Raw genomic sequence first — 22,133 nt, 5'->3', positions numbered from 1 at the left:
AACAACGTCACCCCAGCTTATTTTGCTCTCAACTAAATAAATAAAAAAAGACTAAAAAGCTAAAAACTCTTGTTTTAGTTAATCCGCCTCCATGTTCCTTCGTCTCCACGTTGGCAAAGTCAAGTGAAAAGCTTTTGCAGCAAGATGGGCCTACTTTGCTTTGCACATTTTACATTTACATTTTAGTCATTTAGCAGACGCTCTTATCCAGAGCGACTTACAGTTAGTGAGTGCATACATTCTTTTATTTTTTTTCCATACTGGCCCCCCGTGGGAATCGAACCCACAATCCTGGCGTTACAAACGAGCTACATCTGAGCTACATCCCTGCTGGCCATTCCCTCCCCTACCCTGGACGACGCTGGGCCAATTGTGCACGGCAGAACAGCATAGAGGGTTTTCAAACATAGCTTTAGGGTAAAGTGTAGAGCTGTAGGCTAGGTCCAAAAACAGTTGGCGTTTTTCCTGTGTGTGCAGAGGGGGGTTTACAGGTACAGAAACAATCAAATAAATGCATACAAAGATCACCCAACCCCCCCACCGGATAGGTGTAGTGAAATGTATTGTTGTACAGGGTCAGCCATAGTAGTACAGCCCCCCCCCCCCCGGAGCAAATTAGGGTTAAGTGCCTTGCTCAAGGGCACAGACATATTTTGCTTGTCGGCTCGGGTATTCAAACCAGTGACCTTTCAGTTAGTGACCCAACGCTCTAACCGCTAAGCTATCTGTCGCATGCAATAAAACAAAATTATTGTTGACTAAAATAATACAGAAAACTCATCATTCCACAATTTTCAATTCACAATTTAATAAAACGGATTTACATTTGTAATCTACTACATTCATTAAATAGTGGTGCTTTGCTGGGTTCATCTTTTGTATAATAACAAAATTATTGCAATCTGATCTGAAACCAATATAGATATTTTAATCCACTCTCTTCAAACTTCATTGCTGAAGAGAGCATCAAAAAATGTAAATTTTATCCAAGTCAAGACACAGGGGTTTAAAGGCATTGGATTGGTGCTCAAGCATGGTTGGAGGGAGTTTCCACCATATTCTTCACCCCAGTCCATTAATTACACTAGTACATTCCTTTAAAACCATGAAGGGGGAACGTATGAGTGCACAGTTTTAGAGAAGCGTAGAGAATTGGACAGCAAGCCACAGTTCGCAGATGAGGAGAAATACACTTAAGGTCAGTAAAAATCTATGGTGCCCCCGAACGGGCTTTTCCTCTCCTTTAAACATTTTACATTTTAGTCATTTAGCAGACGCTCTTATCCAGAGCGACTTACAGTTAGTGAATGCATACATTATTATTACTTATTTTTTTTCAAACTGGCCCCCCGTGGGAATCAAACCCACAACCCTGGTGTTGCAAACGCCATGCTCTACCAACTGAGCTACATCCCTGCCGGCCATTCCCTCCCCTACCCTGGACGACGCTGGGCCAATTGTGCGCCGCCCCATGGGTCTCCCGGTCGCGGCCGGCTACGACAGAGCCTGGGATTCTGCTTGTGTTGTTGCCAGAAGAGAACAGGGGAGCAGTAATAGCTGTAGTCATACATTTTACATTTTTAGTCATTTAGCAGACGCTCTTATCCAGAGCGACTTACAGTTAGTGAATACATATTTTTTTTATACTGCCCCCCCGTGGGAATCGAACCCACAACCCTGGCGTTGCAAACGCCATGCTCTACCAACTGAGCTACATCCCTGCCGGCCATTCCCTCCCCTACCCTGGACGACGCTGGGCCAATTGTGCGCCGCCCCATGAGTCTCCCGGTCGCGGCCGGCTGCGACAGAGCCTGGATTCGAACCAGGATCTCTAGTGGCACAGTTAGCACTGCGATGCAGTGCCTTAGACCACTGCGCCACTCAGGAGCACACCTCCGCTGAGCTCAAACCGCATTGGCCTGCAGGGAATGAGTGGTGGGCAGAATGAGCGAGGACAGAGAGATGACGGAGGAGCAGAGCGGGATAAGAGATGGTTTATAAACATGCAAAAGTAAAGGAACACTACGCAAGCTGGTTATAACAACTCAGTTTAATTCCTATGAAATAAAGCCTCTTCACAGTTGGTTTCCACATAAGAACATCGATCTGTAATGAAATTCTATTGTAAAAACAGTTCAATTAACATGGCTAGTATGACATTGACAGATTTCATTCACACACAAGGCTTGCACTATGTACAATGTGACTGAGGGTATGAGAAACATGCTCCCTCAGTAGTCCAGGATAGCACCTCTATAAAGATAGTCAACATACCATTTGAAAATGCAGTTTTTTTGTTTACCGGAGTAGAAATTGAATTTATGCCTCTAAAATCTCCAAAAATAAGTATCATAATTTGATAATCAAAGCATTTTCTCTGTCACCTCGTGAGGTTAGTTTATATATTCACAAAATAAACAGAGAGAAAAGAATGAACAGACAACGTTGAATAATAATATTGATTTGACCAAGAATGCTACAAAACAAGCCCAGAGAATTTCTGGAGTTGGAAAACGTGAGCCATGTGTACATGACTGTTTTGGGTTTAGTCGATACAAGGTCACACTCATAACTACTGCAACACATCCTCACAAAATGCAATGTTTCTGCCGACAAGATTACAATAAAGTGTAACTACCATGGTTGCGTTGCCATTTTTTTTTTTTTCTGTACAAATATTTTATATCAATACGTGAATAAGACATTTAAATACTTGTGAAACCCCCCGTAATACATCCCCACCTTTTCCCAGAACCTCTCACAAACAAAAATACATTATTGAAACTGTACACAAATATTCTGTCCATATGATTTTCTGTTTCATTGTAAGCGGTTGGTTTGGCTTCTATTAAAAAATATTTCTTGCTGGTTTCATAGATTAACACAACAAGCTGATGCACGTAGACTGCTGACGTCACGTGCCCACGTGGATGGTTTCTCCGTTCTGTAAAAGCGAGGGAAGTGGGTAAATAAATGGATGCAAAGAGGTATGGTGTTGATGCTCGTGAGTCTATTCATGTCTATACATTGTGTCTTGCACAATTGCAGAGATACACAGAAGTGAGAAAAGAAGCCTCCTCTTCCGCTGCAGTTCCAGGAGAAGGCCATAACCACACCACAGCAGTGAGAAAATCCACCCCCCCCCCCCACCAAAAAGACATGCAACTGAGGAGTGCTTTATCTGCATTCTGTTTTCAGCTCCTGTGTAGCAGATGCTACTGTCTATCAGTTAGCCTCCGTTAGCTGAGCCTCCGATAGCATATATTACGTTAGCATAGATTACGTTATCTTTCCTAACATTAGCTTAGCTCCTGTTAGCCTAGCTATCACTGCGGAGCGGTGTGTCTCATTAAAACAGGGGCCCGGGGCCCTCTTCCTGAGTGGGGAAGTGTGCATTAAGCAGCGTCTCCATGTAGGACACGTAGCTGGAGCTGGGTGTGTAGCCTTCACCCTGGTCCTGGAAGGGCATGGAGCTGGGCGTGTAGCCTTCACCTTGGTCCTGGCAGGGCACGGCTGGGGAGAGGGGCGGCAGAGGGGCGGCTAGGGCAGACGGGGCTGGGAGAGGATCAGCGAGAGTTGGCATTGGGGTGAGGGTGGGCTCGGGGATGGCTATTGCCAGAGCCTGGGTGAGGGTAAGGGCACTGATATCAGTGTTGGGGGGACCAGGAGCATGGCTGGGTGTGGGAGGTGCAATACTGTGAGGTACAGGGCCTGTAGCTGGGGGGTGGCATCCGGGGTCCATGGGGGTGAGAGGTGGGGGGTGAGGGGCGGGGAGGCGAGGCCTCTTGGCTGCCTGTGGTTCGTCTCCTGACAGAAGGGCTTCCTGGGTTGGTATTGCCTAGACAGGAAGAGACAGCTGATGGTCAAAACAGTGGCATGGCGTCCACATGATCACTTCTCCCGTATGTTTAGCTCCTACACCCTTCAAACCCCTACAACCAAACAGTAAGGATGGATATTTCCTATTTTTTAAGTCAGGAGCATCACGTAAAGTAAGCATTTTATAAAAGGGCTCAACACAGCCATGACTGACATTAACACCACAACGTAGTGTGGAATAACATTATGAATCTCCCCAGCCCACTCCTGCCTCCCTCTCCCAAGCCCTCCCCTGCCTCCCTCTCCCCAGCCCACCCCTTCCTCCCTCTCCCTCTCCCCAGCCCACCCCTGCCTCCCTCTCCCCAGCCAACCGCTGCCTCCCTCTCCCCAGCCCACCCCTGCCTCCCTCTCCCCAGCCCACCGCTGCCTCCCTCTCCCCAGCCCTCCCCTGCCTCCCTCTCCCCAGCCCACCGCTGCCTCCCTCTCCCCAGCCCTCCCCTGCCTCCCTCTCCCCAGCCCAGCCTTCCCCTGCCTCCCTCTCCCCAGCCCACCCCTGCCTCCCTCTCCCCAGCCCAGCCCACCCCTGCCTCCCTCTCCCCAGCCCACCCCTGCCTTCCTCTCCCCAGCCCACCCCTGCCTTCCTCTCCCCAGCCCACCCCTGCCAACCTCTCCCCAGCCCACCCCTGCCAACCTCTCCCCAGCCCACCCCTGCCAACCTCTCCCCAGCCCACCCCTGCCAACCTCTCCCCAGCCCACCCCTGCCAACCTCTCCTCAGCCCACCCCTGCCTCCCTCTCCCCTGCCTCCCTCTCCCCTGCCTCCCTCTCCCCAGCCCTAGTAGGTGGGTGTCAGGGGGTCTCGTACCAGGCGGGTGCAGACCCTCTTGGGCAGGTCCTGCTCCAGCGAGTGGATCTCTGTTTGCTTCAGTAACAGCTGGGACTCATCTTGGAACTCCACCTGAAAAGGGGAGTAGAGAGAGATGGAAAGACAGACAAACAAAGAGAGAGACGGAGAGAGAGAGAGATGGAAAGACAGACAAACAAAGAGAGAGACGGAGAGAGAGAGAGATGGAAAGACAAAGAGAGAGAGAGACGGAGAGAGAGAGAGATGGAAAGACAGACAAACAAAGAGAGAGACGGAGAGAGAGAGAGGGATGGAAAGACAAAGGGAGAGAGACGGAGAGAGAGAGAGATGGAAAGACAGAAAGAGAGAGAGATGGAAAGACAGAAAGAGAGAGAGAGACGGAGAGAGAGAGAGATGGAAAGACAGACAAACAAAGAGAGAGACGGAGAGAGAGAGAGATGGAAAGACAAAGAGAGAGAGAGACGGAGAGAGAGAGAGATGGAAAGACAGACAAACAAAGAGAGAGACGGAGAGAGAGAGAGGGATGGAAAGACAAAGGGAGAGAGACGGAGAGAGAGAGAGATGGAAAGACAGAAAGAGAGAGAGATGGAAAGACAGAAAGAGAGAGAGAGACGGAGAGAGAGAGAGATGGAAAGACAGACAAACAAAGAGAGAGACGGAGAGAGAGAGAGATGGAAAGACAAAGAGAGAGAGAGAGAGACGGAGAGAGAGAGATGGAAAGACAGAAAGAGAGACAGAGAAAGAGATGGAAAGAGAGAATGAGAGAGAGACGGAGAGAGAGAGATGGAAAAGACAGAATGAGAGAGACGGAGAGAGCAAGAGATGGAAAGACAGAAAGAGAGAGAGAGATGGAGAGAGAGATGGAAAGAGAGAGAGAGACGGAGAGAGAGAGAGATGGAAAGACAAAGAGAGAGAGAGACGGAGAGAGCGAGAGATGGAAAGACAGAAAGAGAGTGAGAGTTGATTAAGGGTCATTCCTAAAAAAAAAAAAAACGACAGAGCCCAGGATTGTCAGGATGACAAAACCCAGTCTTGGTGTGTGTGACTGTTGTGTGACTCTGTTGTGTGTGCGTACGAATGTGTATGTGAGAGACTCAAATGAAAGATAGCAGGTGATTAGCCAGCATCACTAGCATGTAGAGAGAGAGTGAAAGAGAGAGTGAGAGCAAGAGATGGAAAAGAGAGCGAGACGGAGAAAGAGAGAGAGAGACGGAGAGCGAGAGACGGAGAGAGAGAGCGAGAGCGAGAGACGGAGAGAGAGCGAGAGACGGAGAGAGAGCGAAAGACGGAGAGAGAGCGACATAGAGCGATGGAGAAACAAAGCGATGGAGAAACAGAGCGATGGAGAAACAGAGCGAGAGAAAGGAGGACCTTTGGGGCAGCGATGGCTAAGAGACTAGGTGGTGTTGGCCACCCTGACACAGGCACCAGCTGGAGACTTATGTTCCTCTCTGCTCCAAGTCGCTAACAGCCTCTTAATGCTGACTCACACTGACATCTCACAGCCAGTAAGACAGGGAGAAGAAAAAGAAGAATACACTTTTTTGAAAAGTAGTTTTTTCTTTCTGAAAGTGTTGTGTTGGAAATAACGTGGATGAAAAACAGGATTGTTGTCTGCTATGCTGTGTAGACTTCTGAGCAGACAACACAGACAAGCACAGCGAGACTCCAAGACTACCACACACATCCCCCTCCACAGTCCCATCCTGTGATTAGAAACACACACACACACACAGAGGCATAACCATACAATCACATACATAGTACATCCAGTCAGAGCGACACACTGATAAAATGGATGGTTTGTGTGATCCTAAACCAGAGGAGTGCATTGCATGGCCAAAAGTATGTGGACACCCCTTAAAATTAGTGGATTCCGTTATTTCAGCCACACCCGTTGCTGACAGGCACACAGCCATGCAATCTCCATAAACAAACACTGGCAGTAGAATGGCCCGTACTGAAAAGCTCAGTGACTTTCAACATGGCACAGTCATAGGATGCCACCTTTTCAACAAGTCTGTTTGTCAAATTTCTGCCCTGCTAGAGCTGCCCCGGTCATCTGTAAGACATGTTATTGTGAAGAGGAAACGTCTAGGAGCAACAATGGCTCAGCCGCGAAGTGGTAGGCCACACAAGCTCACAGAACGAGACCGCCGAGTGCTGAAGCGCGTAAACATCGCCTGTCCTCGGTTGCAACATTCACTACTGAGTTCCAAACTGCCAGTGGAAGAAACTTCAGCACAATAACTTTGTTGGGAGTTTCATGAATTGGGTTTCCATGGCCGAGCAGTCGCACACAAGCCTAAGATCACCATGCGCAATGCCAAGCGTCGGCTGGAGTGGTGAATCATGATTCACCATCTGGCCGTCCGATGAATTAATCTGGGTTTGGCAGATGCCAGAGATCGCTACCTGCCCCAATGCATAGTGCCAACTGTAAAGTTTGGTGGAGGAAGAATAATGGTCTGGGGCTGTTTTTCATGGTTCGGGCTAGGCCCCTTAATTCCAGTGAAGGGAAATCTTAATGCTACAGCATACAATGACATTCTAGACAATTTTGTGCTTCTAACTTTGTGGCAACAGTTTGGAGAAGGCACTTTCCTGTTTCAGCATCACAATGTCCCCGTGCACAAAGCGAGGTCCATCCAGAAATGGTTTGTCGAGATCAGTGTGGAAGAACTTGACTGGCCTGCACAGAGCCCTGACCTCAACCCCATTGAACACCTTTGGGATGAATTGGAACACCGACTGCGAGCCAGGCCTAATCGCCCAACATCAGTGCCCGACCTCACTAATGCTCTTGTGGCTGAATGGAAGTAAGTCCCCGCAGCAATGTTCCAACATCTAGTGGAAAGCCTTCCCAGAAGAGTGGAGGCTGTTATAGCAGCAACAGGGGAACCAACTCTATATTCATGCTCATGATTTTGGAATGAGTGTGTATGTGATGTGTCTATGTGTGTGTGTGATGTGTCTGTGTCTGTGCCATTTGTCTTGTCATATCACGCATCACCCATGCTGAGAGTGGAAGAGCACACAGTCGTGCTCACAAGGCTCTCTCTCTGTTTGTGTGTATGTGTGTGTGTGTACACACCATGTGTGTTCGGAGGAGTTGTGTTTCTCCGGTACCAACTCCAGGAACCTTGCCTCTAAGCTTTATACCTTGTAAGCACTCTGCGCATCGCACCATAAATTCCCCACACGCACATTCAAAGCACATTCAATGCTAAATCTCTCGACCACGTATGAATGTCCGCTGTATCAAGATATTCCGCCATAATCTACAAGGGCACCATCATTTTTATATGCAGATAAATACTGTGCTAGAAACATTCAGATAAATACTGTGCTGGAAACATTCAGATAAATACTGTGCTGCAAACATTCAGATAAATACTGTGCTGCAAACATTCAGATAAATACTGTGCTGGAAACATTCAGATAAATACTGTGCTGGAAACATTAACAGATAAATACTGTGCTGGAAACATTCAGATAAATACTGTGCTGGAAACATTCAGATAAATACTGTGCTGGAAACATTCAGATAAATACTGTGCTGGAAACATTCAGATAAATACTGTGCTGGAAACATTAACAGATAAATACTGTGCTGGAAACATTCAGATAAATACTGTGCTGGAAACATTCAGATAAATGCTGTGCTAGAAACATTCAGATAAATACTGTGCTGGAAACATTCAGATAAATACTGTGCTGGAAACATTCAGATAAATACTGTGCTGGAAACATTCAGATAAATACTGTGCTGGAAACATTCAGATAAATACTGTGCTGGAAACATTCAGATAAATACTGTGCTAGAAACATTCAGATAAATACTGTGCTAAAAAAATTCAGATAAATACTGTGCTGGAAACATTCAGATAAATACTGTGCTGGAAACATTCAGATAAATACTGTGCTAGAAACATTCAGATAAATACTGTGCTAGAAACATTCAGATAAATACTGTGCTAGAAACATTCAGATAAATACTGTGCTGGAAACATTCAGATAAATACTGTGCTGGAAACATTCAGATAAATACTGTGCTAGAAACATTCAGATAAATACTGTGCTGGAAACATTCAGATAAATACCGTGCTGGAAACATTCAGATAAATACTGTGCTGGAAACATTCAGATAAATACCGTGCTGGAAACATTCAGATAAATACTGTGCTGGAAACATTCAGATACATACTGTGCTGGAAAGTCATATAAGTTGTGGTATAAAAAGGATTTAGGTGCAGAACCAACTTGGTGCAGTGCTGGGGGTTCAATGTAGATGGAGTGGGCCATTGTAAAGCCTACTTAAAGTTGTCATAAGGAGAATTTAGGGGAAATCAATTGTTCATAACCTGTCCATGCATCCTAGCAGTATAATGCCCCCAGTGGTCTAATGACGAGATAAGCTACATTGATTTTAGCCCATATACATACCCAGTTATTTTTGATCCACGAGGGGGTACACAGGGTGTGCAGGCTTTTGTCCTAACCTAGCACTAACATCCCCGGATTCAAGCAATCAACTTTACCTTAGTGCTGGGCTGGAACACGGGGCTAGTGGGCTATTTGGTTGACGAGGGAGAGTGAAGGGAGTGTATGGGGGACCACCGCTACACTCACCTGGTAGTGCTTGTGCACGTGCTCCTTGACGTAGGAGGCGTTGAGCACCTGGCCCTCCATGGTGTGGACCAACATCAGCTCGCCTGTCTCTGGGGGGCCGTTACGAAGACAGTCATGACTCTGGAGGGAGAGGGGAGAACGGAGTGATTGATTTGAGGAAGAGGTTAGGATTTGATGCATCTAACGTATCCACTAGATAGGTCCTCTGTAGCGCAATTGGTAGAGCATGGCGCTTGTAACGCCAGGGTAGTGGGTTCAATCCCCGGGACCACCCATACGTAAAAATGTAGGCACACATGACTGTAAGTCGCTTTGGATAAAAGCGTCTGCTAAATGGCATATGATTATTTATTATTATTACATAGCCACTGCTTTGATTTGAAGAGCTGATTTTCTCTCCTGTCATTATGTTGTCACTACGTCAACACATATCATGGTCACCTCACCATGTCAAACCTTAACGATTAGGACACAGACTGAGGGAGCCAGAGAGGTATAGAGAGACACAGAGACAGAGAGGTGTAGAGAGAGAGGCTGAGAGAGAGAGAGAGAGAGAGAGAGAGAGACTAAGAGAGCGGTGTAGAGACCCTGAGAAACACAGAGGTGTAGAGAGACAGACGGAGAGACGATAGGTGTAGAGAGAGGCTGATAGAGACAGAGGTGTAGAGAGAGAATGATAGAGACAGAGGTGTAGAGAGAGAGGCTGAGAGAGAGACAGAGGTGTAGAGAGAGAGGCTGATAAGAGTCCGAGAGGTGCAGAGAGAGAGGGTGATAGAGTCCGAGAGGTGTAGGGAGAGAGGCTGATAGAGAGACAGAGGTGTAGGGAGAGGCTGATAGAGTGAGAGGTGTAGGGAGAGAGGCTGATAGAGAGAGAGGTGTAGGGAGAGAGGCTGATAGAGAGACAGAGGTGTAGGGAGAGAGGCTGATAGAGAGAGAGGTGTAGGGAGAGAGGCTGATAGAGAGAGAGGTGTAGGGAGAGGCTGATAGAGAGAGAGGTGTAGGGAGAGAGGCTGATAGAGAGAGAGGTGTAGGGAGAGGCTGATAGAGAGAGAGGTGTAGGGAGAGAGGCTGATAGAGAGAGAGGTGTAGGGAGAGGCTGATAGAGAGAGAGGTGTAGGGAGAGAGGCTGATAGAGAGAGAGGTGTAGGGAGAGAGGCTGATAGAGACAGAGGTGTAGAGAGAGGCCCTCACCACAACGTTCTCGGGGAACATGTTGTCACAGAAGGAGCCGTCATCATAGTTGACCTCGTAGAAGGTTTGTGAGGTCATGCCAATGACGGTGCAGGGGTAGAACCAGCCATCGTTGTTCCGTCCAATTACCTTCTGGCCCAGAGAAAACTCCCCCCTTGGCCCCGCCCTTGCCTAGAGAGGGGGAGGAGTGTGAAAATAGAAACTATTTGAATTGAATCTATTGTCATTCTATTTCTATGGGGTTAGAGCAGTGGATCACAGACAGTGTTATATTTCATGGTCCACACACACAGTGTACAAAACATTAAGAACACCTGCTCTTTCCATGACAGACTGTCTAGGTGAATCCAGGTGAAAGCTATGCTCCCTTATTGATGTCACTTGTTAAATCCACTTCAAATCAGTGTAGATGAAGGGGAGGAGACAGGTTAAAGAAGGATTTTTAAGCCTTGAGACAATTGAGACATGGATTGTGTGTGTGCCATTCAGATGGTGAATGGGCAAGACAAAACATGTAAGTGCCTTTGAACGGGGGGTATGGTAGTAGGTGCCAGGCGCACCGGAACTGCAATGCTGCTGGGTTTTTTTTCACGCTCAACAGTTTCCCGTGTGTATCAAGAATGGTCCACCACCCAAAGGACATCCAGCCAACATGACACAACTGTGGGAAGCATTGGCGTCAACATGGGCCAGCATCCCTGTCAAATGCTTTTGACACATTGTAGAGTCAATGCCCCAAGGAATTGAGGCTGTTCTGAGGGCAAAAATCTATATTAGGAAGCCGTTCTTAATGTTTTGTACATTCAGTGTGTGTGATATATACAGTGCATTCGGAAAGTTTTCAGACCCCTTTACTTTTTCCACATTTTGTTACGTTACAGCCTTATTCTAAAATGGATTACATTATTTTATTTCCTCAATCAATCTACACACAATACCCCATAATAACAAAGTAAAAACAGGTTTGTAGAATTTTTTTCACATTTATTAAAAATGACAAATTGAAATATCACATTTACATAAGTATTCAGACCCTTTACTCAGTACTTTGTTGAAGCACCTTTGGCAGCGATTACAGCCTCAAGTCTTCTTGGGTATGACGCTACAAGCTTGGCACACCTGTATTTGGGGAGTTTCTCCCATTCTTCTCTGCAGATCCTCTCAAGCTCTGTCCATTTGGATGGGGAGCGTCGCTGCACAGCTATTTTCAGGTCTCTCCAGAGTTGTTCGATCGGGTTCAAGTCCGGGCTCTGGCTGGGCCACTCAAGGACATTCAGGGACTTGTCCCGAAGCCACTCCTGCGTTGTCTTGGCTGTGTGCTTAGCATCGTTGTCCTGTTGGAAGGTGAACCTTAGCCCCAGTCTGAGGTCCTGAGCGCTCTGGAGCAGGTTTTCATCAAGGGTCTCGCTGTACTTTGCTCTGTTCATCTTTCCCTCGATCCTGTCTAGCAGCCTGTCCCTGCTGCTGAAAAACATCCCCACAGCATGATGCTGCCACCACTAGGGCTGTTGCGGTGACTGTATTACTGCCACACCGGCAGTCACGAGTCATGAAGGCAGTCAAATTCCAAGTGATCGTTTAGTCACGCTAATTAGGCTTCTCCAAGCTCTGATGCTGCTGATGGTCTTTAGTAGCCTACCAAACTTGATAACTGCCTGGTACTCAGCACTCTATTGTCCCTCTAATCACTCTGACATCAATGCAAATGTAATTGAAAACCTAATCAAACACTTCATGAGAGCCCATGAGCTCATGTTGCGTAACATTTCTATTGGCTATGCAATTGATGGCCTCTATTAAAAAGAGGAGGATCCCATCAGCTTTCTATAGGCTAGGCCTACTATATTTATTTTTCAACATTTCTAATATTAAGCACATTGCTTATCTTTACAACAGGAGTATAGCCTACCTGGATGGCATGAAAATGAAACACTGAAAAGCGTCCTCCATTCACTATTTAAGTGCATAGATGAAATGACTTTTTTCCCCTGCCCCTGTTTCAAGACAGGAGCATGATAATGGTTTATTCTAAATCAAAACAAATTTCACACATATATTATTTAGTATATGTAAAGACAAGACTAATTCAAGAATAGTCTGATGGGTAACAATATTAGCCTATGACTTGTGAATTATATACACTGCTCAAAAAAATAAAGGGAACACTTAAACAACACAATGTAACTCCAAGTCAATCACACTTCTGTGAAATCAAACTGTCCACTTAGCAAGCAACACTGATTGACAATAAATGTCACATGCTGTTGTGCAAATGGAATAGACAACAGGTGGAATTTATAGGCAATTAGCAAGACACCCCCAATAAAGGACTGGTTTTGCAGGTGGTGACCACAGACCACTTCTCAGTTCTTACGCTTCCTGGCTGATGTTTTGGTCACTTTTGAATGCTGGCGGTGCTTTCACTCTAGTTCCACTACACAACTAAATTCCACTACACAACTAATCTTCTCCTTTCCCCCTTCTGATAACCAGGTGGCGAATCGCATCTCTGCATGTCTGGCAGACATATCAGTATGGATGACGGATCACCACCTCAAGCTGAACCCTGGCAAGACGGAGCTGCTCTTCCTCCCGGGGAAGGACTGCCCGTTCCATGATCTCGCCATCACGGTTGACAACTCCGCTGTGTCCTCCTCCCAGAGTGCGAAGAGCCTAGGCGTGACCCTGGACAACACCCTGTCGTTCTCCGCCAACATCAAGGCGGTGACCCGCTCCTGCAGGTTCATGCTCTACAACATTCGGAGAGTACGACCCTGCCTTACACAGGAAGCGGCACAGGTCCTAATCCAGGCACTTGTCATCTCCCGTCTGGACTACTGCAACTCGCTGTTGGCTGGCCTCCCTGCCTGTGCCATTAAACCCCTACAACTCATCCAGAATGCCGCAGCCCGTCTGGTGTTCAACCTTCCCAAGTTCTCTCACGTCACCCCCCTCCTCCGCACACTCCACTGGCTTCCAGTTGAAGCTCGCATCCGCTACAAGACCATGGTGCTTGCCTATGGAGCAGTGAGGGGAACGGCACCTCTGTACCTTCAGGCTCTGATCAGTCCCTACACCCAAACGAGGGCATTGCGTTCATCCACCTCTGGCCTGCTGGCTCCCCTTCCTCTGCGGAAGCATAGCTCCCGCTCAGCCCAGTCAAAACTGTTCGCTGCTCTGGCACCCCAATGGTGGAACAAGCTCCCTCACGACGCCAGGACAGCGGAGTCACTCACCACCTTCCGGAGACATTTGAAACCCCACCTCTTTAAGGAATACCTGGGATAGGATAAAGCAATCCTTCTAACCCCCCCCCCCCCAAATTGTAAAGTGGTTATCCCACTGGCTATAGGGTGAACGCACCAATTTGTGAGTCGCTCTGGCTAAGAGCGTCTGCTAAATGACGTTAATGTGCCCTTGAGCAAGGCACTTAACCCTAATTGCTCCTGTAAGTCGCTCTGGATAAGAGCGTCTGCTAAATGACTAAAATGTAAATGTAAATGTAGTGGTAGCATGAGACGGAGGCTACAACCCACACAAGTGGCTCAGGTAGTGCAGCTCATCCAGGATGGCACATCAATGCGAGCTGTGGCAAGAAGGTTTGCTGTGTCTGTCAGCGTAGTGTCCAGAGCATGGAGGCGCTACCAGGAGACAGGCCAGTACATCAGGAGACGTGGAGGAGGCCGTAGGAGGGCAACAACCCAGCAGCAGGACTGCTACCTCCGCCTTTGTGCAAGGAGGAGCAGGAGGAGCACTGCCAGAGCCCTGCAAAATGACCTCCAGCAGGCCACAAATGTGCATGTGTCTGCTCAAACGGTCAGAAACAGACTCCATGAGGGTGGTATGAGGGCCCGACGTCCACAGGTGGGGGTTGTGCTTACAGCCCAACACCATGCAGGACGTTTGGCATTTGCCAGAGAACACCAAGATTGGCAAATTTGCCACTGGCGCCCTGTGCTCTTCACAGATGAAAGCAGGTTCACACTGAGCACATGTGACAGACGTGACAGAGTCTGGAGACGCCGTGGAGAACGTTCTGCTGCCTGCAACATCCTCCAGCATGACCGGTTTGGCGGTGGGTCAGTCATGGTGTGGGGTGGCATTTCTTTGGGGGGCCGCACAGCCCTCCATGTGCTCGCCAGAGGTAGCCTGACTGCCATTAGGTACCGAGATGAGATCCTCAGACCCCTTGTGAGACCATATGCTGGTGCGGTTGGCCCTGGGTTCCTCCTAATGCAAGACAATGCTAGACCTCATGTGGCTGGAGTGTGTCAGCAGTTCCTGCAAGAGGAAGGCATTGATGCTATGGACTGGCCCGCCCGTTCCCCAGACCTGAATCCAATTGAGCACATCTGGGACATCATGTCTCGCTCCATCCACCAACGCCACGTTGCACCACAGACTGTCCAGGAGTTGGCGGATGCTTTAGTCCAGGTCTGGGAGGAGACCCCTCAGGAGACCATCCGCCACCTCACCAGGAGCATGCCCAGGCGTTGTAGGGAGGTCATACAGGCACGTGGAGGCCACACACACTACTGAGCCTCATTTTGACTTGTTTTAAGGACATTACATCAAAGTTGGATCAGCCTGTAATGTGGTTTTCCACTTTAATTTTGAGGGTGACTCCAAATCCAGACCTCCATGGGTTGATCAATTTGATTTCCATTGATAATTTTTGTGTGATTTTGTTGTCAGCACATTCAACTATGTAAAGAAAAAAGTATTTAATAAGATGATTTCATTCATTCAGATCTAGGGTGTGATATTTTAGTGTTCCCTTAATTTTTTTGAGCAGTATATTATCACTTGTGAATGATGCCCAGTGTAAGGCAAGAAACAATGCCTTTTTTTGCTACATTTTCTAATCAGTCACACACCTCATGTAGCCTAGCCCATAGGCCTATATGTTTTGCTAAGGTTTGTAACACAACTAAAGTGGCCAAATAACTTCTTAAAATTAAGCACATTAATCTGCTGTAAAAGGGTGTAGAGCCTAACTGGCATACATAAGCAGCGGGTGAGTTTCAAGTTTGGGGAAGATCATTTTCACAATAAAAATGCACCTTTATGATAAAAGCATTACATGCATAATCGCATTTGCAGTCACTTTTGATAAATTGTGTTTTCCCGCTAATGGAACATTTGTGCTTATAGCCTACTACCATTTGCACATTGCTGCGCTTATAATGTGAAGAAATAGCCTAATAGTTTATCACATTTTAAGCTAAACGTTCTGATCTGTTGCGTCAGCCTCATTGCGTAAAAAACGTTGATGCTAGTGTTTGTATTAATTTGAGATCTATTGCATCCCACAACTGACCCAGACTAGGTTTGGAATATTTATTTATTGCACAGAATAGGTCAACATTTGTACTATGAGGTATAGTAGATTGACATAGGCTAGTGCTTTTGCTGTTCGTTAGGCCGACTCATCTTGTTGGCTGACGAAATGTAAATGTGGACAGTTCTTCCAATATCTTCAATATGCACCTCGGAAATAGGACAGTTGCGTCCCCGAAGTGTTTGTCTTCACTTGTAGCCTGTGAGAAAGACCAGATCACGTGATGGAGAGCCATGTGAGTGAGAGGTGCTTCTGAGCACGCAGCACTCAGGGAGAAGGGCACAACGGCCACTGGCCGCAAAAGGCATGGATTTTTATAGGGTGCGTTACGGCCACACATAGGGGATGCCACCGGGAAATTCGAGGCATTATCAAGTGCTTGTCAAATTGTGAATGAGAGACTGATGAAGGGTGTACAGCCAGCGCAAAAAACAAAGCTGAGCTCATGCCTTTCAAGCAACTTTTTTCAAATAATCATTAGAGTCGCATCATGCATTCTTACAAAGTATTCAAAATCAAAACATATAGAACAACTAAAGTTACATTAATAACTCTAAATTAAGCAAATAGGAGTACCTCAACCGCTCAACACAGAATAGCCACATGTGCACACTCCCTCAAATCGTTTGGAGAAAATATCCTTTCTATTTTATTCAGCTTTGTTCAATTGTATTCTTCATACTATAAAATAATATAAAATAATACCACAGAATTCTAAGCAAATCTTGTTTGCTAAATGAACTAGTGTAGCCCACAGCCATATAGCATAGCCAGATCAGGACCTAACATAAGGACAAACTCAGAGTTTGTTATTCTTTTCTTCTGAAATAGACTACATTTTCTTCATATCATGTTTTTTTAGACCTGTCTAAAATAAATAATGGATTTATTGTGAAGGTTTAGGCTATTTTACATGGATTTATTAGAATTGTTCAAATGTAGATAATGTGTGGAAGCCAAGAGATTCGTGTTTGTGTTAATTAACGGTAAATTACCGTGAGACCGACGAAATGTTGTGACCGCCACAGCCCTAGCCACCACCATGCTTCACCGTAGGGATGGTGCCAGGTTTCCTCCAGACGTGACACTTGGCATTCAGGCCAAAGAGTTTCATCTTGGTTTCATCAGACCAGAGAATCTGTTTCTCATGATCTGAGAGTCCTTTAGGTGCCTTTTGGCAAACTCCAAATGGGCCATCATGTGCCTTTTACTGAGGAGTGGCTTCCGTTTGGTCACTCTACCATAAAGGCTTGATTGGTAGAGTGCTGCAGAGATGGTTGTCCTTCTGGAAGGTTCTTCCATGTCCACAGAGGATCTCTGGGAGCTCTGTCAGTGACCATCGGGTTCTTGGTCACCTTCCTGACCAAGGCCCTTCTCCCTCGATTGCTCAGTTTGGCCGGGCGGCCAGCTCTAGGAAGAGTCTTGGTGGTCCCAAACTTCTTCCATTTAAGAATGATGGAGGCCAATGTGTTCTTGGGGACCTTCAATGCTGCAGACATTTTTCGGTACCCTTCCCCAGATCTGTGCCTCGACACAATCCTGTCTCGGAGCTCTACGGACAATTCCTTCGACCTAATGGCTTGGTTTTTGCTCTGACATGCACTGACAATTGTGGGACCTTATATAGACAGGTTTGTGCCTTTCCAAATTATGTCCAATCAATTGAATGTACCACAGGTGGACTCCAATCAACTTGTAGAAACATCTCAAGGATGATCAATGGAAACAGGATGCACCTGAGCTTAATTTCGAGTCTCATAGCAAAGGGTCTGAATACTTATGCAAATAAGGTATTAAAGTTTTTTTATTTTTAATACATTTGCAAACATTTCTAAAAACCTGTTTTCGCTTTTGTCATTATGGGGTATTGTGTATAGATTGATGAGGAAGACAATACATTTAATCCATTTTAGAATAAGGCTGTAATGTCCTTTAGGCTGTAACGTAACAAAATGTGGAATAAGGGAAGGGGTCTGAATACTTTCCGAATGCACAGTACATAGTACAGACCCCTGGCCATTGCATAGATAGAAGGCTTCATCAGAAAACCGTACAGCTTAACAGTGCAGCTAATACTTATCTTGATATCATACATCCATATTATACAGATGATTGTTTTGCTGCTGTTATGGCCATATTCAGTAGGCAAACATTGAACGTTGCATGTAGAAATGTTGTGAATAGAGCCATAATTATTCCTCATTCTACATGCCAGAGGGGCATGCATGTCCTGCATAACCTATTCATATCTGAACATTCTACAATGTTGTGCCCCAACTGTACCTTGTGATTGGTCTTCTTGTGCTTGTGGCAGGTGACAGACACCACGTAGGGCCAATCGGCTGGCTTCATGACCACGCCGGCAATGTGGGCGCAGGTGACGTGGAAGGAGGTGGAGCAGCTGTCGTGGGAACACTGGATACACGCACCGCACATCTGCTTGGTGTTCTTGTGGCAGTACACACACCTCTGCAACACCAGAGAAGATGTGTGGTAGAATCAAAACATTGGATTTTGTCTGTGTCTAAAGTCAATGTAACTTTTTTTTATACACTATTATCAGAGCAAAAAACATTTCAGGAGTATGTTTTTAAAATCGGCAGGAAGCTTGGCTGAAAGCTTGCTTAACTTCGATTGAGTTCTTTGATGCAGTATCAACACAGTTTATTCGTTGCAGTGTTTCCCCTATACGCATTTAGCAGCAGCGCTGCTCCCTCTGCATCAACTCCTCATTGTCTCTTTCCTTCCTTCCTTCCTTCCTTCCTTCCTTCCTTCCTTCCTTCCTTCCTTCCTTCCTTCCTTCCTTCCTTCCTTCCTTCCTTCCTTCCTTCCCTTTACTATTTCAATCCCTTCCTGCAGCTCTCCGCCTCACAGCTCTCCATAGGGCCCCGGATCTGAGATATTTCAGCGGTCCCAGTGTCGCCCGATTGAATATCCTACTGGCCAGAATCAGGAGACGGACTACACAGACGGAACGAACCAAAGGGGTAACGAGGGGGGAGATTTATGGACGTCAACAAACATTTATTTATTTGTTTGTTTGCTAAGTCCCCCCGTTTTTTCCTTCAAACTTTGCCGGCCTGGGTAAAGCCATTACATTACATTTCCTCCGAGTTTTGTTTCAATATTACATGGTCCCTTGTAAAATAAAGAATATACAAAATTAACAAATTCGGCAGCCAGAATTCTCAACAACGTTAGGGTGGGGGTGAACATTCTTGAAAGTTATTCTGTAGCTAAGGAGCCTAAATTGGAGTAGAAGTGCTCACCAGTCTCTGCACTAATGAATGAATCGACGCAAAGCGTCCCATTCTACTCTGGATATATTGTGACTATTTTACTTCAGAGGAAAAACAAAGGTACCGTGGAGTTCTTTGAGGGTTTGTGCTGCGTTCCAAAGGACTAGCAATTAGTTTGAACCCTTCCATCTATCCCAGAACTTTCAAAAGGAGGACAGACTCAGAATCACTTTTTCTGAATACAAGCAAATATCAATGGGTTCGGGAACTAAATCTAACATAGTGATAAGCCCAGCCATCCAATCATTAAGAGGGTGTGACGGGTTTTTACAGCCTTTGGAAACGCGCCTTTGACAGCGCATGGATGTAAATTATTCAAAAGACAATCCTCACTTCCTTTGATAGATTATGACATTATTTGTAGATTTGTGACAATGCCACTGCAAAGGCTGTGCAATTTACTGTGAAGTCGCTTTGGATTAAGCGAAGGATGGAGGGAGGGGGATTAAGCGAGGGACGAGAGCGGTTTGTTCAAAGGCGCGGCAGCGATGGGAAATTGCCTCCTGCCAGTGGGATCAATGCAGATCATTTAGCGCAGTGAGAAATTACACCTGATTATTCAGACATTCCATTTTTGTGCATCTATTATTCACCAACGCCACAGTCCTCCTGCTCCTCAGCTCACAAACACACAATCCATCCATCCAGGAGGAGGAGGGGGACGGAACAGATAGAAAACGGAGTGACCGAGAGCCAGAGAGAATGAGACCGGTGAGAGTGAAAGGAGTTGGAGAGAAGAGCGAGAGAGAGACCACCAAGAAGGAGAGAGCGAGACCACCAAGGACAGAGCGAGACCACCAAGGACAGAGCGAGACCACCAAGGACAGAGCGAGACCACCAAGAAAGAGAGAGAGAGAGAAGAGACCACCAAGAAGGAGAGAGACCACCAAGGACAGAGCGAGACCACCAAGAAAGAGAGAGAGAGAGAGAAGAGACCACCAAGAAGGAGAGAGACCACCAAGGAGAGCGAGACCACCAAGAAAGAGAGAGAGAGAGAAGAGACCACCAAGAAGGAGAGAGACCACCAAGGAGAGAGAGAGAGAAGAGACCACCAAGAAAGAGAGAGAGAGAGAAGAGACCACCAAGAAGGAGAGAGAGGAGAGAGAGACCACCAAGAAGGAGAGAGACCACCAAGGAGAGAGAGAGAGAGAGAGAGAGAAGAGACCACCAAGAAAGAGAGAGAGAGAGAAGAGACCACCAAGAAAGAGAGCGAGAGAGAGAAGAGACCACCAAGAAAGAGAGAGAGAGAGAAGAGACCACCAAGAAGGAGAGAGGAGAGAGAGAGAGACCACCAAGGAGTGACAGAGAGAGAGGAGACCACCAAGAAGGAGCGACAGAGAATGAAAGAGTGAGAGAAAGAGGTGTGACAGAGAATGAGATATGGGAGTGGGAGAAGAGAGGTAGCATGTGATGGAAAGTGTGTGAGACCAGGGAGAGTAGTTGCAGTTTAGGGGCATGTTTGGGGGAGCATAGGCCTAATCCTAGCCAATCCAACTCATTTTGAGGCTCCTCAATACAAGGGAGGTCAAAAGGTTTGTGTGTCTGGCTGAAATGACTTAACACTTCGACAATATAAAACATAACACAAAAAAATTGACCAGTGCGGTGTTTCATTAGGGAACGGAAAACATTTTAAAAGGATTCACAAAGAACAAAAATGAAATGTGTGTTTCTTATTGGACAACTCCAGGTAGTCCCACAGTATTAGTTATTTTGTCTACCGTTTGGAATGTAATGAACATGACCCAGGCAGTTTGGCTCCCTCCCTCCCTCCCTCTCTCCACTCACCAGAACCTTCCTGCTCTCAGGGATGGCGCTGATGTCTACCGGCTCCCTCGCGATGGCGTTGACGAAGCGAGCCTCCGCCACGGCGATGGCACAGATCACATGGACCCACCTGGTGGAGAGGACACACAAATCGACGTGAGCCCCCGACTGTTCACAACACCTAGGGTCACGATATCAGTATCACGTAGGGCTAAGACGATGATAGAATTTTAGGTAACAATGAATTGTCATGCAAATGTAAAGAGTGAGGGGGGGGGGATTTCTTGAGGAAAAATAGTCCCACTGTTGGAAACCAACAGCTTTATGTTGTCGCCCAGAGTCTCATGTGTTTATTTCTGAGCTACACAATATGATACTGGTATGGTGACAACACAGTGAATGGCATAAGTAATGCATATTAAAGTAACATCGCGGTACTCCAGTGTTATTGAGAAGGTAGGAAAGGCCACTGACCGGTTGTCTGTGGTCATCTTTAGAGCGCCTCCCCGTAAGTTACACAGACAGCAATCCTGTGAGAACACAAACACAGAGTTTAGGTTAGGATGTGGGCAGGCAGTGGGCACAAACCGGAGGGGAGGCCCGAACGAGTGTGCTCGCATACTACGTTAAAAATCCTTCGCTTGAAAAATGGGAAAAAAAGCAGCAATAATACAGTTTGTCCATTTTGAGACGCTGTAGCCAGTACACGCTTCCTCAAAATAGTCAGAATTCAACTAAGATTACTCATTAATTTGACGTTTTTGTCGAGGATATCTTAAGTAGCACATTTTGTGAATTACAACAAACATTTCATTGAAGAAACCCTACTGTTAACCAAAAACCTCAAAATATCGTCATAATATATGCACAAACTGTTCCGAACTGTTTTGGATAGGAAGCCTGTGGACGCCTTAAGAGTGACTGATGTCCCCACATATACATACGTTTCCAAATTGTATAAATGCATAGATATTGTCAATAGAGAAGCCCAGTGGTTTCAGTCCGTAGGAACTTGTTTCAGGTGAATGCATTGTGTTGAGTGAGGGACTCACTGCTGTCCAGGCAAGCGCTGTACATCGCGAACACATCCAGGACTCATCGTGTACCGTGTCCAGACTAACACCATAACAACCTGGGGAGAGAGAGAGAAGGAGAGAGAGAGAGAGAGAGAGAGAGAGAGAGACAGAGAGACAGAGACAGAGAGAGAGAGAGAGAGAGAGA

At 46.5% G+C, this 22,133-nt stretch overlaps 1 protein-coding gene across 2 annotated transcripts in view; it reads right to left on the bottom strand.

The window, feature by feature from the left end:
* Nucleotides 1–2,031: 2,031 nt before the first annotated feature.
* The window catches only part of LOC311137471 (lysine-specific demethylase 4B-like), an 86,726-nt gene continuing 66,624 nt past the window's right edge, over nucleotides 2,032–22,133 (bottom strand). For both annotated transcript variants that reach the window (XM_084172003.1, XM_084172004.1), the window contains exons 15-22: nucleotides 21,965–22,044; nucleotides 21,387–21,442; nucleotides 20,934–21,042; nucleotides 18,130–18,315; nucleotides 10,506–10,676; nucleotides 9,315–9,434; nucleotides 4,683–4,775; nucleotides 2,032–3,838 (exon numbers count right to left, since the gene is read on the bottom strand). In XM_084172003.1, the coding sequence (XP_084028129.1) occupies nucleotides 3,350–3,838; nucleotides 4,683–4,775; nucleotides 9,315–9,434; nucleotides 10,506–10,676; nucleotides 18,130–18,315; nucleotides 20,934–21,042; nucleotides 21,387–21,442; nucleotides 21,965–22,044 (1,304 nt within the window). In that variant the 3' untranslated portion in view covers nucleotides 2,032–3,349. The remainder of the gene's footprint in view (nucleotides 3,839–4,682; nucleotides 4,776–9,314; nucleotides 9,435–10,505; nucleotides 10,677–18,129; nucleotides 18,316–20,933; nucleotides 21,043–21,386; nucleotides 21,443–21,964; nucleotides 22,045–22,133) is intronic.

Source organism: Coregonus lavaretus, assembly GCF_964263955.1.
Source record: "Coregonus lavaretus genome assembly, chromosome: 11".
Lineage (NCBI taxonomy): Eukaryota > Metazoa > Chordata > Actinopteri > Salmoniformes > Salmonidae > Coregonus > Coregonus lavaretus.
The sequence above is the reverse complement of the archived record's forward strand: the minus strand, read 5'-3'. Positions and strand labels throughout refer to the sequence as shown.